This window comes from Blennius ocellaris (genome assembly GCF_963422515.1).
Source record: "Blennius ocellaris genome assembly, chromosome: 7".
Lineage (NCBI taxonomy): Eukaryota > Metazoa > Chordata > Actinopteri > Blenniiformes > Blenniidae > Blennius > Blennius ocellaris.
Genome location: NC_137656.1, coordinates 422,148 through 439,304, shown reverse-complemented (window position 1 = coordinate 439,304; position 17,157 = coordinate 422,148). Strand labels below are relative to the sequence as shown.

The window sequence follows — 17,157 nt, the reverse complement described above, 5'->3', positions numbered from 1 at the left end:
GGGAGCAGGAAGTGGGAGCGGGAGCCCACATGGAGCCGGTGAGAACCCAAAACCACTTTCTCAGGTATGTTTTCTCAATCCGCCGCAGATTGAAACACATTTGAACCTGGAAATTCACAATATTAAAAGTTCTAGTGAAATGAAGGTTCCACCTCCAGAACTCTCTGGTGTCTCTTCTAGAACGTTTTCCTGCTAACTGGCTGAAGGTCAAATGTTAAAACACGGCAATCTGAGAGAAAATAGCCGATAAACGGCGCTATTTCCTCTGCTGGGCGGAGCTTCTGACAATAACAGAGTGACATCACGAGTTGTGCACACGCCCAAGTTGTGTTTACATTATGGAGGATCAGAGTTTTGACCACGAAGAGGCTGAATTTAACCAGATTTCATCATCATGGTCATTTCAAACCCAGTGATTGATGAAGAAGACAGCTCCCGCTAGCCGCCCGAGCTAGCGGCCCCCGCTAGCCGCGAGTGGCTAGCCGCTAGCCGTGCTCCTTTCCTCCTCTCTGGTCTCTTCCAGGCTCAATCTTTCATCAAGGCTCATAAAACGCCGACTAGAACTTCAAAACACTGTAAAAACTTGGATATTTAAGAGGAAACAAGCCGATATAAACACAACAGATCGAGATCTGCACAACTCGTGACGTCACACATAGGCTCCGCCCACAATGGCCCACGAAGAAGAAGGATTGCCCCGACTTCCTCGGCTGGAGATTCAAAATTCAAATAACTTTGTTATGCGACAACAGTGATGGGGCAGAGTCGGAGGAACCTTACAAGTAGAACCACAACTATCGTTTTTTACAAAGTAGCGTGTTACGTTTCACTGGGACTTTAAACTATTTCAGTAAAAAAAAAAAAAAAAAAAAAGAATTAAAATAAAATGTCTCATAGTGACTTTGTGTTGCTGCCATTGAGGGTAAACGTGTAACGAAGGTCTGGAAGGTTATTCTATCCTCTCCTCCTCCACTCCTCCACCTCCTCCACTCCTCCACCTCCACCTTCACCTCCTCCTCCACCTCCACTCCTCCTCCACTTCTCCACCTCCTCCTCTACCGACACTCCTCCTCCACCTCCACTCCTCCTCCACTCCTCTGCCTCCTCCACCTCCTCCTCCACTTCTCAACCTCCTCCTCCACCTCCTCCACTCCACTTCTCCACCTCCACTCCTCCACCACCACTCCTCTTCCTCCACCTCCACTCCTCCGCCTCCTCCTCCTCCACCTCCTGCTCCACCTCCACCTCCTCCACTACTCCTCCACCTCCACCTCCTGCTCCTCCTCCACTACTCCACCTCCTCCTCCTCCGCTCCTCCTCCTCCGCTCCTCCTCCATTCCTCCTCCGCTCCTCCACCTCCTCCTCCTCCACTCCTCCTCCACCTCCACCTCCACTCCTCCACCTCCTCCTCCTCCACTCCTCCTCCTCCGCCTCCTCCACCTCCACTCCTCCTCCTCCACTCCTCCTCCACCTCCACCTCCACTCCTCCTCCTCCACTCCTCCTCCACCTCCACTCCTCCACCTCCTCCTCCTCCACTCCTCCTCCTCCTCCGCCACCTCCACCTCCACTCCTCCTCCTCCACTCCTCCTCCTCCGCCTCCTCCACCTCCACCTCCACCTCCACTCCTCCTCCACCTCCACCTCCACTCCTCCTCCTCCACTCCTCCTCCACCTCCACCTCCACTCCTCCACCTCCTCCTCCTCCACTCCTCCTCCGCCTCCTCCACCTCCACCTCCACCTCCACTCCTCCGCCTCCTCCACCTCCACCTCCACTCCTCCTCCTCCACTCCTCCTCCTCCGCCTCCTCCACCTCCTCCTCCTCCACTCCTCCTCCTCCGCCTCCTCCACCTCCACTCCTCCACCTCCTCCTCCTCCGCCTCCTCCTCCTCCACTCCTCCTCCTCCACCTCTTCTCACGCCGACGTGAAGAAGGACACACTCGGGTCACCGTGGAGATGAAGTGAGTCGCTCAGCGTGACGAGCTCCTTCCTGCCGAGTGACGGCGTGTAAATCAAACCGCGGCGAGTGGAAAGACTCGTTTACTGATTTACATGATTGGAGTGGTTTGGTGGTTGGATCACGTTCAGCGACGCATATTTACTTCTGGAAATAACATTTTTACATCCGAAAATAACATTTTTCCACACCGGATAATTTTTCAGAAAAATCTTTATTTATTTTACAATAACTCCCTGGTTGAGAGCTGCTATGAGCTACACGCCCGGCCACTAGGTGGCAGTGTAGCAAGCATACGAACTATTATAATATAATATTATATTTTTTAAATATATAAAAATTACTATAATATAATATATGCTTAAAAATATAAAAATTCTTATAATATTCTATTGAAATAAATATAAAAATTCGTATAGTATTCTATTAAAATAAATATAAAAATTATTATAATATAATATATGCTTTAAAATATAAAAATTATTATAGTATTCTATTAAAATAAATATAAAAATTATTATAATATAATATATGCTTAAAAATATAAAAATTATTATAATATTCTATTAAAATAATATAAAAATTATTATAATATAATATATGCTTAAAAATATAAGAAATTATTATAATATTCTATTAAAATGAATATAAAAATTATTGTAACATATTATATTTTTAAAAATGTATAAAAATGATTATAATATATTATTTTTAAAAATATATTACAATTATAATATATTTTACAAATATTATATAATATATTATTTTTAAACATTTTAAGTTATAATATATGATTAAAAAAATCTTAAAATTATTATAATACAATCAATTATTATTATAGTATGATCAAAGGAGATCAGCATCTGTTGCCATGGAGACGCTCCATGCTCACTGATTCACACAGTGATGTAGCGACCTGAGCTACTAAGTTAGCATCCTATGAGCTCACAGCTAACATGCTAACTCGGTTGAAGGTAAGCAGTCTACCGAGTGTAGCTCTAGTCTATCTACCGAGTGTAACTCAAGTCTATCTACCGAGTGTAGCTCTAGTCTATCTACCCAGTGTAGCTCTAGTTTATTTACCGAGTGTAGCACCAGTTTATCTACCGAGTGTAGCTCTAGTTTATCTACCGAGTGTAGCACCAGTTTATCTACCGAGTGTAGCTCAAATTTATCTACCCAGTGTAGCTCTAGTCTATCTACCGAGTGTAGCTCTAGTCTATCTACCCAGTGTAGCTCTAGTCTATCTACCCAGTGTAGCTCTAGTTTATTTACCGAGTGTAGCTCTAGTTTATCTACCGAGTGTAGCTCTAGTTTATTTACCGAGTGTAGCTCTAGTTTATCTACCGAGTGTAGCTCTTGTCTATCTACCGAGTGTAGCTCTAGTCTATCTACCGAGTGTAGCTCTAGTCTATCTACCCAGTGTAGCTCTAGTTTATTTACCGAGTGTAGCTCTAGTTTATCTACCGAGTGTAGCTCTAGTTTATCTACCGAGTGTAGCTCTAGTTTATTTACCGAGTGTAGCTCTAGTTTATCTACCGAGTGTAGCTCTTGTCTATCTACCGAGTGTAGCTCTAGTTTATTTACCGAGTGTAGCTCTAGTTTATCTACCGAGTGTAGCTCTTGTCTATCTACCGAGTGTAGCTCTAGTCTATCTACCCAGTGTAGCTCTAGTTTATTTACCGAGTGTAGCTCTAGTTTATCTACCCAGTGTAGCTCTAGTTTATTTACCGAGTGTAGCACCAGTTTATCTACCGAGTGTAGCTCAAATTTATCTACCCAGTGTAGCTCTAGTCTATCTACCCAGTGTAGCTCTAGTCTATCTACCGAGTGTAGCTCTAGTCTATCTACCGAGTGTAGCTCTAGTCTATCTACCCAGTGTAGCTCTAGTTTATTTACCGAGTGTAGCTCTAGTTTATCTACCGAGTGTAGCTCTAGTTTATCTACCGAGTGTAGCTCTAGTTTATTTACCGAGTGTAGCTCTAGTTTATTTACCGAGTGTAGCTCTAGTTTATCTACCGAGTGTAGCTCTTGTCTATCTACCGAGTGTAGCTCTAGTCTATCTACCGAGTGTAGCTCTAGTCTATCTACCCAGTGTAGCTCTAGTTTATTTACCGAGTGTAGCTCTAGTTTATCTACCGAGTGTAGCTCTAGTTTATCTACCGAGTGTAGCTCTAGTTTATTTACCGAGTGTAGCTCTAATTTATCTACCGAGTGTAGCTCTTGTCTATCTACCGAGTGTAGCTCTAGTTTATTTACCGAGTGTAGCTCTAGTTTATCTACCGAGTGTAGCTCTTGTCTATCTACCGAGTGTAGCTCTAGTCTATCTACCCAGTGTAGCTCTAGTTTATTTACCGAGTGTAGCTCTAGTTTATCTACCGAGTGTAGCTCTAGTTTATTTACCGAGTGTAGCTCTAGTCTATCTACCGAGTGTAGCTCTAGTCTATCTACAGAGTGTAGCTCTAGTTTATCTACCCAGTGTAGCTCTAGTCTATCTACCGAGTGTAGCTCTAGTCTATCTACCCAGTGTAGCTCTAGTTTATCTACCGAGTGTAGCTCTAGTTTATCTACCGAGTGTAGCTCTAGTCTATCTACCGAGTGTAGCTCTAGTTTATCTACCGAGTGTAGCTCTAGATTATCTACCGAGTGTAGCTCTAATTTATCTACCGAGTGTAGCTCCAGTTTATCTACCCAGTGTAGCTCTAGTTTATCTACCGAGTGTAGCTCTAATTTATCTACCGAGTGTAGCTCCAGTTTATCTACCCAGTGTAGCTCTAGTTTATTTACCGAGTGTAGCTCTAGTTTATCTACCGAGTGTAGCTCTAATTTATCTACCGAGTGTAGCTCCAGTTTATCTACCCAGTGTAGCTCTAGTTTATTTACCGAGTGTAGCTCAAGTTTATCTACCGAGTGTAGCTCTAGTCTATCTACAGAGTGTAGCTCTAGTCTATCTACCGAGTGTAGCTCAAGTTTATCTACCGAGTGTAGCTCTAGTCTATCTACAGAGTGTAGCTCTAGTCTATCTACCGAGTGTAGCTCTAATTTATCTACCGAGTGTAGCTCTAGTCTATCTACCGAGTGCAGCTCTAATTTATCTACCGAGTGTAGCTCTAATTTATCTACCGAGTGTAGCTCTAGTCTATCTACAGAGTGTAGCTCTAGTTTATCTACCGAGTGTAGCTCTAGTCTATCTACCGAGTGCAGCTCTAATTTATCTACCGAGTGTAGCTCTAATTTATCTACCGAGTGTAGCTCTAGTCTATCTACAGAGTGTAGCTCTAGTTTATCTCCTGAGTGTAGCTCTAGTCTATCTACCGAGTGCAGCTCTAGTTTATCTACCGAGTGTAGCTCTAGTCTATCTACCGAGTGCAGCTCTAGTTTTGTAGTGAAACTATTACAGTGACTGTCAAACAAAAATTATTTTTTTTTTTTATTTCATTGTTTAATATTATTCTATTTTTTATTCTTTTTTTTTGCGTTTACAATAGTAACAATTCCAGCTGCACCAACACCACTTCTACTGTGTGTTTACAATGTGTGTCTTGGCTGAAATAATCTTGTCAAACCCCCTCCCGGTCCCCGACCCCCCCCCCCCCCCCTCCGACCCCCCCGGGGCGTCTGCTCGCCGTCACACTGCACCATCAATAACGCCTCACTCAGCAGGGCGTCAGTCGCTACACAACGTGACTCACATTGTTTTAATTTCAGGGGCTGCTGCCTTTTCTCTCCTCCGACCCCACGAGCAACGACGCAAAGACGTCTTCCTGGATGGAGGTGTGTGTGTGTGTGTGTGTGTGTGTGTGTGTGTGTGTGTGTGTGTGTGTGTGTGTGCGTGTGTGTGTGTGTGTGTGCGTGTGTGTGTAAATATTTAAAGCAAATTGATCCCCGTTCGCTCAGCGTCAGATCAGCGTGACGGTAATGAAGGTTTATGGGTGTAATGAAACTACGTGCATCTGATATTTAAATGTGTGTTTGTAGCAGGATGTATTATTAATAAGTGTGTATGATGTGGGGGGGGGGGGGGGGGGGGTTTGCCTCTGCCTGCTCGCAGAAGCAAGGACGTAACTGGAACAGAACGCGTGAATAAAAAAAAACGCAGGCGAGACGTCGTACGAAACCCGAGAAGAAAAACACAAAAATCTCATAATCTTGTATTTTCCGGCTTTTCAAAACTTCCACCTGCGTGTCGTCGGCCCACAAGTTTATTTCCCTCCGTTAGAATATCGGATCCTCGGAGCTGCGTTCAGAATCTGCTGTGTCTGTGTGAGCTGGCCTGGCCCCGCCCATATAAGGGCTTATAAGACGACGTCAGCGAGTTCTGGCGAAAATGAGCGAACCCTTCCCTCTGTGGATCCGCTCCAGCGAGGCCGAGGCGGGGTCTTCTGACGAGAGGTTGGGGGTTTTAATCCCACTGAGAGGTCAGTGACCGGGGGTCCTTGACCCCCTGGCTGACAGGCGGCTCGTCACCTGGGAGACAAACGAGCTGCAGGCGGGCGTTGATTCATCACTCGGCCATAAAATCCTCCAGTCACACCCGTCCTGCTGCTCAATTACCCACAAGTCTCTCTGGTCCAGCTTTTCATTTTAAGATGCTGCTGTCGGGTCCGACACTTCATTTTGCTCGTACTGAAAACATGACACACATTCTGTGTGTCTATTTATAGTGTGTGTGAGTTTCTACTCTGACAAATTGCAGGAAATGTTCAGGGATGATTTGAAACCATCTCAGGACCAGTGGAGTACCAGGGGCATGAAACCTTCACCAATAGAGACGTTTTCACCATTTTCAACCAAATTCACATTTTTATGGAGTCGTAAAACATGTTAATTATCTGGTATAAAGAAATAAATCTAAAATATATATATATACAAGAAATATTGAATTACTGAAGTGTTTTGACATTTTTTACTCTTGTGGCTGTTTTTCAAGTTTTTTCCCCACTTTAGCCATTTTATACATCTTGGCTGTTTTCAGACTTTTTGAGTTTTTTTTCCATTTGTAGCTGCTGTTTCCCGATGTTTACAGCACTTTTAGCTGTAATAAACATTTGTTTTATTTTTTCTATTTTTTCATTTTTTTCTGTATTTTTCTTCATTTAAAAAAATATTTTTTCTCAGTTTGTTCTTTTTCCCTTTTTTCTCTTTTTTCCCTTTTTCTTTACTTCTTTATTTTCCTCATTCAAATAATTTTTCCCATTTTGTTCTTTTTCCTTTTTTTCTGTTTTTTCCCCATTTTTCTTCATTTCTTTATTTTTCCTCATTTAAATAATTTTTACCATTTTGTTCTTTTTCCCTTTTTCTTTATTTCTTTATTTTCCTCATTTAAATAATAATTTTTCCCATTTTGTTCTTTTCCTTTTTTTTCCATTTTTGGAGGTTTGATTGAATTTATTTAGAGAATAAAAGCACGGCTGGTCCCGGGAGGCTTTTAGAATCAATAGAACAGATAAACACGGGGTCGTTCCTCCCAAAAAGTGTGTTTCTGGAGCGAGACGCTGCTGAAGTGGCCACACAGGTTGTGTTTATACGTTTCATACTCGTCAGATTCTGATCGGTTCTGCTTCGCTCTTTTCCTGTTTTGCTCTCCAACGAGCTGAGCTCTTCACACGCGTGTTGGAATCGTTGACCTCAAGAACTTTGCTTTTCTTTAGTTGTTTTTTTTCTCCCTGGATTGCTGAAGAATCAAGTGGAACACGACGAATCTCGCGACGCGTCTAATGGCGACTTCCTGCAGGGCAATTCGATGCGTTTCCTCTTTTCATGAGCGACGGAACGCGATTCCACTGAGACGTGGCTTCAGCAGAAAAAGCTTTTTTGCACTTTGCACTCATTTCCACAGCGACTCTCTCTCTCTCTCTCTCTCTCTGTCTCTCTCTCTCTCTCTCTCTCTCTCTCTCTACATCTTCTGTGAAATAGGAGTGTAATTAGCATCCATAGGAAGTCGGAAACGTTCATTAAACTCTTAATGTTTTACCGCTGCAGATTTGTCAAAATCGTCAAAACTCACTTGACTTCCTGTCGTCAACAGACGCAAACGTTTGGCTTCAGTGGTCTAGATCAGAGTTTCTCAACCTCTGGTGTTTCCTCCAGATCGTCAGCTGAGTCGTGGGAAATTATCCAATTTCACATTGTTTTCTAAAAAACCTTTGCTCTCACAGCGACAGTGTGTTGCAGAGTAATCATGTATAAATACTCTTCACCACTAGAGGGCGGCACAGAACTTTGCCGGTGAAATGTAAAGTGACAGACGTCAGTGTGGTTCATCTCCACCTCCTGCTACCATCTTGTATCAAAGTACTGTGTCAGTGACAGTGATGGAGAAGTTTTTGAAAACCAGGATCTCAGCTCTTCATCCATCAGGTCCAGGTTTCACACTGAGGGAGGCACTATTAAAAAAAGTCCTTGCTTTCTGGATTTACTGGATTCCTGTTGATAAAACTTTGATGAGAAAGACTTTATATTGTTAATAGAGGCTACAGAGTTTACCATTTAACATTTTCAGGTGGTGGTGTGCCATGTGACGGAGGTACTCTCCTGCACTCGTATGAAACCTGGTTCTAGTCAGGGGTCGGGGGAGGGGGTTTGGGTGTCTCTGAGACGGACTCACATCTTTTTGAAGTCGCAGGCGCGGTACTCGGGCCAGTCGATGTAGCACACCACGCGTCCGGGCAGCTGGTCGGTGTTGGAGTAGTAGTACTGGGGGAAGGCCAGCAGCAGCGCCAGCGTCCAGATCACGCAGACCACCACCTTGGTCTCCGTGGACGACATGCGCTGCTGCAGCGGGTGGATGATGGCCACGTACCTGCAAGAGACCAGACGCCTGGTTAGCGGGGAGCGTCGCCTGCCACAGTAGGGATGAACTGATCACTCCTGGTTCAGGAGAACCAGGTGTTGCTGGTGTGGACGACCCCTAAAAAGCTAGTGGAGATTGCGGGCATCGATCCCGCTACCTCTCACATGCTAAGCGAGCGCTCTACCATTTGAGCTAATTCCCCTCTGAGCTTCTCTTATATATATTGTCCTGGAACCTGGTTCACCGGGTTCACCTGAACCAGGTTCCTGGTGTGGACGAGAGGCCAGAAACACCTGGTTCAGGTGAACGACAGACCAGAAACATCTGGTTCAGGTGAACCAGGTTCCTGGTTTTGGACGGCCCCTAAAAAGCTAGACGACATGCCAGAAACATCTGGTTCATGTGAACCAGGTGTTTCAGGTGTGGACGACAGGACAGAAACACCTGGTTCAGGAGAACCAGGTTCCTGGTGTGGACGACCCCTAAAAAGCTAGTGGAGAATGCGGGCATCGATCCCGCTACCTCTCACATGCTAAGCGAGCGCTCTACCATTTGAGCTAATTCCCCTCTGACTTCTTCTCTATATATTGTGGACGACAGGACAGAAACACCTGGTTCAGGTGAACCAGGTTCCTGGTGTGGACGGCCCCTAAAAAGCTAGACGACATGCCAGAAACACCTGGTTCACCTGAACCAGGTTCCTGGTGTGGACGAGAGGCCAGAAACACCTGGTTCAGGTGAACGACAGACCAGAAACATCTGATTCAGGTGAACCAGGTTCCTGGTGTGGACGACCCCTAAAAAGCTAGACGACATGCCAGAAACATCTGGTTCAGGTGAACCAGGTTCCTGGTGTGGACGACCCCTAAAAAGCTAGTGGAGAATGCGGGCATCGATCCCGCTACCTCTCACATGCTAAGCGAGCGCTCTACCATTTGAGCTAATTCCCCCTCCGATAACCAAGGTGGTAAAAGAGCTTCTCTTATATATATTGTCATATTTATAGCCCTGCCTCGGACCAGGAACACACCAGGAACCTGGTTCACCTGGTTCACCTGAACCAGGTTCCTGGTGTGGACGAGAGGCCAGAAACACCTGGTTCAGGTGAACGACAGACCAGAAACATCTGGTTCAGGTGAACCAGGTTCCTGGTGTGGACGACCCCTAAAAAGCTAGACGACATGCCAGAATGTCCTGGAACCTGGTTCACCTGGTTCACCTGAACCAGATTCCTGGTGTGGACGAGAGGCCAGAAATACCTGGTTCAGGTGAACGACATGCCAGAAACATCTGGTTCATGTGAACCAGGTGTTTCAGGTGTGGACGACAGGCCAGAAACACCTGGTTCAGGAGAACCAGGTTCCTGGTGTGGACGACCCCTAAAAAGCTAGACGACAGGACAGAAACACCTGGTTCAGGAGAACCAGGTTCCTGGTGTGGACGACCCCCAAAAAGCTAGTGAAGGAGAATGCAGGCATCGATCCCGCTACCTCTCGCATGCTGGTTCACCTGAACCAGGTTCCTGGTGTGGACGAGAGGCCAGAAACACCTGGTTCAGGTGAACGACAGACCAGAAACATCTGGTTCAGGTGAACCAGGTTCCTGGTGTGGACGACCCCTAAAAAGCTAGACGACATGCCAGAAACATCTGGTTCAGGTGAACCAGGTTCCTGGTGTGGACGGCCCCTAAAAAGCTAGACGACATGCCAGAAACATCTGGTTCAGGTGAACCAGGTTCCTGGTGTGGACGACCCCTAAAAAGCTAGTGGAGAATGCGGGCATCGATCCCGCTACCTCTCACATGCTAAGCGAGCACTCTACCATTTGAGCTAATTCCCCTCTGAGCTTCTCTTATATATATTGTCCTGGAACCTGGTTCACCTGGTTCACCTGAACCAGGTTCCTGGTGTGGACGAGAGGCCAGAAATACCTGGTTCAGGTGAACGACAGACCAGAAACATCTGGTTCAGGTGAACCAGGTTCCTGGTGTGGACGGCCCCTAAAAAGCTAGACGACATGCCAGAAACACCTGGTTCAGGAGAACCAGGTTCCTGGTGTGGACGACCCCTAAAAAGCTAGTGGAGAATGCGGGCATCGATCCCGCTACCTCTCACATGCTAAGCGAGCGCTCTACCATTTGAGCTAATTCCCCCTCTGATAACCAAGGTGGCAAAAGAGCTTCTTTTGTCCTATTTATAGCCCTGACTCTAAAATATAGGCTGGACCAGGAACACCCCGAAAAAGCTTGTGGAGAATGCGGGCATCGATCCCGCTACCTCTCGCATGCTAAGCGAGCGCTCTACCATTTGAGCTAATTCCCCTCTGAGGGACCAGAATAGATCCTGGTACATGTGGCTCAGTTTACACTCGGTGCTGGAACCTGGTGACGCTGCTTCTTCTCTTCCTGAAACTTCAGCTGACTGGAGAAAAGTGTTACCGGACAGTGACTCGGCACTTCTTCAACAACTCAGCGACGTCTGATTATTATCTAACTTCCTGCACTTGAAGCTAAAAAGCTAGTGGAGAATGCGGGCATCGATCCCGCTACCTCTCACATGCTAAGCGAGCGCTCTACCATTTGAGCTAATTCCCCTCCGACGCAACTATAGGCGAGACCAGAGTACGACGTAACGGCAGCACACAAGTTCTGTACGGATCAGACTCTGAGTTTTGCCTGTTTTTTTAGGAGTAAAACTCATTTGCATCCAAGTTCGGCTTCTCATCTGATTTTTACTTTGTGGATCAGTTTTTTATTTTTTTTTAATTTTTTTACCAGCAGTGTTGGAGAATTACAGACTAAATCTGCAACACACTGTCGCTGTGAGAGCAAAGGTTTTTTTCTTTTTAGAAAACAATGTGAAATGTGGAAACACCAGTGGTTGAGAAACACTGGTCTAGACACTGCCAGCGGGCCTCTTTAAATAGCCCCCCCCCCCCCCGAATTGAGCCAATCAGGACGTGCCGGGCTGAAACAAACGTCTATGACAGTTTTTTGTGTTAACGTGAGAAAGGGATGTCACTTTCTCACATCATTATTATTATTATTATTATTATTATTATTATTATTATTATTATTATTATAATGCACCTCAGGGCTATTAGCAATGCACTGCGGCACTTGAAATAAGCTATTTCCTTTTTAGAAGATAATGAAACTCAACAAAATGTAACCTTGTAATAATTCAAACTCATTTTTATATTAGGGTTGTCAAAAATAACCCGTTAATTTAGATAATTTGAAATGTTTAAATAATTTTTAAAAATACAATTTAACGTAATAAACAGCGTCAGGATTGGGGGTGTGCTGGATTCAAGCGCCGCCGACAGGACCGTGACAGATCATTTAAAATAAAGTTTTATGCGGTTGAGGGCTCGAGTGGACGTGGAACGTGGGACGTATGTGTCTTTGAGGATGCTTGCGGCTTCGGCTTCACCACCGCCGGGTTCACGATCTCCTCGATCGCAACGGGTCCGACGAAACGAGGCGCCAGCTTGCGGGACTCCACCTGGAGTGGAGGGTCGCAGGAGGACCGCCATGCCTTCTGTCCCGAGGGAGCGGGACACCTCCGGGGTTACGAGCAGACGACGGAACCCAGGCGGGAGCTCCAGGACGATGGATGCCGAGCAGTGACACACCGCAGCGCCGTCTCCAGGTCTTGGTTGGCCCTCTCCGCCCGACCGTTTGTTTGAGGGTGACACCCTGAGGAGAGGCCCGGGACAAGTCCCGGAGAGCTTTACACAACGCCCTCCGTACCCGGGACGTGAACTGCGGGTCTCCGTCGGACACCACATCCAGAGGGATCCCGTACACATCCCCGACCATCCGATTCGCCGTCTCCGTAGCTATGGGCCACTTAGGAAGGGGGCCAAAGTGCACGGACTTGGACAAGCGATCCACAATTATTATTACTGTGGGACCAGGGTCGACTCGGGATGGGCCAGGGACGAAGCAGCCCTGCAGGAGATGCAAGCAGCCGCAAAGATTCCGGGTGTCCTGGAGTAAGGCATCTTGAAAAGAAGGGGGCAGGGGTGCACCTTAGAATCCTCGGCACGCTGGGATGACACCGCTCCAACGCCCGTGTCCGAGGCATCGACCTCAACGATGAACTTCTTGACGAGATCTTCACCTGTCCCCGTTGGGCGATGTACCCCGAGAAGCTGAAAGACACACTCCTCTGCCTTCACAAACAGAAGACGCTGGAGCACTGCCCGGACGTGGAGAACATGTCCCTCCTGGCTGCGAGAGAAGATCAGGATGCCATCCAAATACACAAAGATACACCGGTTCAACATGTCGCGCAGCACGTCGTTGGCCAGGTGCTGGCATCAGCAAGTACTCCAAGTGCCCGAGGGGAGTCTTAAATGCCGTTGTGCGGTCATCGTGTCGGTCCGTCGTGGTGAAGAAGGAGCTGAGCCAAAAGGCGAAGCTCTCGATTTACCGGTCGATCTCCGTTCCTCCCCTCGCCTCTGGTCATGAGCTATGGGTCATGACTAAAAGAACGGGGTCCCGGATACAAGCAGCTGTCCAGGGTAAGCGGTAGATAATGGATGGATGGATGGATGGATGGATGATCTATCAGCGAAACTGTCCTCGGAAAATACAAGTGACCAGAGTCTCGTTGTCTTTTTACAAACTGCTGATGACTGAGCGAAGCCGGCCGATTCTCTGCTCGTATCCAGACTGGAATGGAAATTTGTCTTCAGCCGCCTCCTCAAGTTTCGTGATATCCTCGTCGTCATCATAGCCTTGGACCACTCTAGGTCAGCCTGGGTCTTCTCCAGTTCAGCCTTAGACCTCTCTAGTTGAGCCACGTACCACTTCAGGTTGGCCCAAATGGTCGTCAGATTGTCAGTCACAATCTGCAGCTCCTTTCTGAGGTTGTCACTCTCAGTCTGCTTCAGGTTCAAGTTATGCTTGAGGATTGACACTTCCCATGCAAGGTCGTAGGGTGTTTTCGTACAGCTGTCCATGTGCTCACCGTACCTTTGTACCTGAATACTCAAGTTCTGTGACAGCTCATGCATTTGGTCGGCTCTCTCCTGCAGCTTCTTCTCAGTTTCTCTGCTTTGTAACTGAAGACTGTTTTCCAAGGCCTGAACCTCCGCCTCCTTGTCTCTCAGTTGTTGGACTTTCTCATGGAGCTCAGAGTCCAACTGGGCTTGTTTGGACTTCAGAGCTCTGAGGCTGCTTTTCAATTCATGGTTGTCTTTCACCACATTCTCATTGTCTTTTTCCAAACTGCTGATGACTGAACTAAGCTGGCTGATTTTCTGCTCATATGCAGACTGGAGGGCAGATGTCTCTTCGGCCGCCTCCTCCGGTTGAGTGACCGTCCTCATCTCCAGGTCAGCCTTGGTCATCTCCAGGTCAGCCTTGGTCATCTCCAGGTCAGCCTTGGTCATCTCCAGGTCAGCCTTGGTCATCTGTTGTTCAGCCATGGTCCTCTCCAGGTCAGCCTTGGTCATCTCCAGTTCAGCTATGACCATCTGTAGTTCAATCTTGGTCATCTGCTCTTCAGTCTTTGACCTCTCTTGTTGATCCAGGGACCACTCCAGGTTGGTCCAAGACTGAAGACTGTTTTCCAAGGCCTGAACCTCCGCCCCCTTGTCTCTCAGTTGTTGGACTTTCTCATGGAGCTCAGAGTCCAACTGGGCTTGTTTGGACTTCAGAGCTCTGACCCTGCTTTTCAATTCATGGTTGTCTTTCACCACATTCTCGTTGTCTTTTTCCAAACTGCTGATGACTGAACTGAGCTGGCTGATTTTCTGCTCATATGCAGACTGGAGGGCAGATGTCTCTTCGGCCGCCTCCTCCGGTTGAGTGACCGTCCTCATCTCCAGGTCAGCCTTGGTCATCTCCAGGTCAGCCTTGGTCATCTCCAGGTCAGCCTTGGTCCTCTCCATTTCAGACTTGGTCCTCTCCAGTTCAGCCTTGGTCCTCTCCTCTTCAGCCTTTGACCTCTGTAGTTGAACCAAGGACCTCTCCAGGTTGGTACAATTGGTTTTCACATCGTCATTCATTAGCTTCAGATTCATTCTGAGGCGCTCACACTCAGTCTCCATTAGGTTCAAGGCATATTTGACAATTGTCACTTCCGATTCAAGCTTGTAGGTTGTGTTCTCACAGTCGTCCATGTGCCCATTGTACTTTCCCACCTGATCATTCAAGGCCTGTGACAGCTCTTGGATTTTGGCGGCTCTGTCCTGCAACTCCTTCTCAGTTTCTCTGCTTTGTAACTGAAAACGGTTTGTCACGGCCTGAACCTCCGCCTCCTTGTCTCTCAGTTGTTGGACTTTCTCATGAAGCTCAGAGTCCAACTTTGCTTTTCCGGACTTCAGAGCTCTGACCCTGCTTTTCAATTCATGGTTGTCTTTCACCACATTCTCATTGTCTTTTTCCAAACTGCTGATGACTGAACTAAGCTGGCTGATTTTCTGCTCACATGCAGACTGGAGGGCAGATTTCTCTTCGGCCGCCTCCTCCGGTTTAGTGACCGTCCTCATCTCCAGGTCAGTCTTGGTCCTCTCCAGGTCAACCTTGGTCGTCTGATGATCCAAGGACCTCTCCGGGTCGGTGCTCACGGTTTTCACACCGTCATTCATTTTCTGCAGATCCTTTTTGAGGTTGTCACATTCAGCCTCCTTCTGGTTCAAGGCATGTGTGAGCGTTGACACTTCCGCTTCATGATCGTCCATGTGCTGATTGTACCTTTCTACCTGCTGCCTCAAGTTCTGTGACAGCTCTTGGATTTGGTCGGCTCGCTCCTGGAACTTCTTCTCAGTTTCTTGGCTTTGTAACTGAAGACTGTATTCCAAGGCCTGAACCTCCGCCTCCTTGCCTCTCAGCTGTTGGACCTTCTCATAGAGGTCACGGTGCAACTGCGCTTGTTTGGACTCCAGAACTGTGACCCTGCTTCTCAATTCCTCCTTCTCTTTCAGCAGTTTCTTCCTGTCTTCACCACAACTGCTGACTTCTGAAGTAAAGTGGCTGGGATCGTTGTTGCACTGGCACTGCAGTGCACATCCCTCCGACTGACTGGCCTCTATACTCTCTGGGTCAGTCTGAGACCATCCTGGAACTTTCTCCAAAAGCTTTTCTTCTAGAAGTTTGTCTTTGTCTTCCTGCACTCTCATGAGGACAGTCCAGAGCTTCGTGAATTCCTCGACCCGGTCATTGCACAGGCTTCGGTAAAACACTAGCTCAGTGCGCAATTTCTCATCGGTGTCCAAAGTAGATCCTCCTTGTCTTTGCTGTGTACTTTCCGTTTCCGCCATAGACTTCTGCAGCAGTGTTTAAAATCGTGTGGCTTCTAGTAATGATGTCTCGTCCTGTGACTGTGTGTGACTTTTAAACAGCTCCGTTGTTTGTAGCCTCCAGGTTGAACATGAAAGCTTTGATGTCAACGACATCAAAGCTTTCAAGTTGAAAGGTGACTTGTTACCATGACAACACAAAGCCAACAGCTTGTTGGCTTTGATGTTGTCATCGTAACATGTACCATGCAGCTGTGAATGCACATGTGTAAAAAGGCATTGCTTTTTCAGCATTTCTGCTGTTTACATGTAAACGAAAGCTTTCTGAAACAAATAAAGTGTGATATGTTTAGAGCACATTCTAGCACTCTGGAGGTTTTTTGTTTTTTTTTTCCTACATTTTCTTAACTTTTTCACCAGTTCTGATGAGCATGCCCAATCGAATGAGTTTTTGAGCGTGCTTAGGGAGTCAACTTTGGGTCTAATGGAATAATAATAATAATAATAATAAACACAAGACATTACAATAACAGTAGGGTCCTTTTGGGCTCGGCCCCCAATAATCCCTACGGTTTCAATAGGGTCGTATGGATGTCAGTGCTCAGACCCTAGAAATCAGATTTCTTTGCCTGTAACATGTCAGCTGACTCGTTAGACCAGGGGCGTCAAACTGATTTCAGTTGAGGGGCCACATCAACCTGACCTGACCTCTGACCTCTGACCTCTGGAGGGCCGACAAGTCAAATATAACATATTAAACTGAAGATACGGACAAATGTCAAAGTCTTTTCTTCTTTTGATTCTTTTGTAGCTGCAAGAATTTGCCAGTCTATTCTGAAATATACATATTAAAGGAAATCAGATATTATATTTGCAAAAAATAAAACACCAAAAAAACCCTCAGTCGTCTGTATCTGGATATCGTATTTTTATTCTGGATTAAAACAATTTGTCCACATCTGGAAATTGTTTTGAGTTTACGTGTCTGAAGCGTCACTTCACATAAGTTGGACTCATTGTTTTATTGTGAAAGGCGTTGCGTCATGTGACCTCCACAGATGCATTAATGTCGGGGGTCAAGTTCTGACCAAGGGCGGTTTTAAATGACCACTAAGACCCCGTGAGCCACTAAATAAACTAGTTGTTGAAAACGG

The 17,157-nt window shown here is 46.4% G+C and overlaps 1 protein-coding gene across 1 annotated transcript in view; it reads right to left on the bottom strand.

Moving 5' to 3' along the window:
* Positions 1–17,157, bottom strand: part of tacr1a (tachykinin receptor 1a) — a gene marked incomplete at both ends in the record, with an annotated part of 33,778 nt that overhangs the window by 7,606 nt on the left and 9,015 nt on the right. The window contains 2 exons of the mRNA XM_080499897.1: positions 6,230–6,338; positions 8,564–8,758. Coding sequence (XP_080356023.1) covers positions 6,230–6,338; positions 8,564–8,758 — 304 coding nt within the window. The remainder of the gene's footprint in view (positions 1–6,229; positions 6,339–8,563; positions 8,759–17,157) is intronic.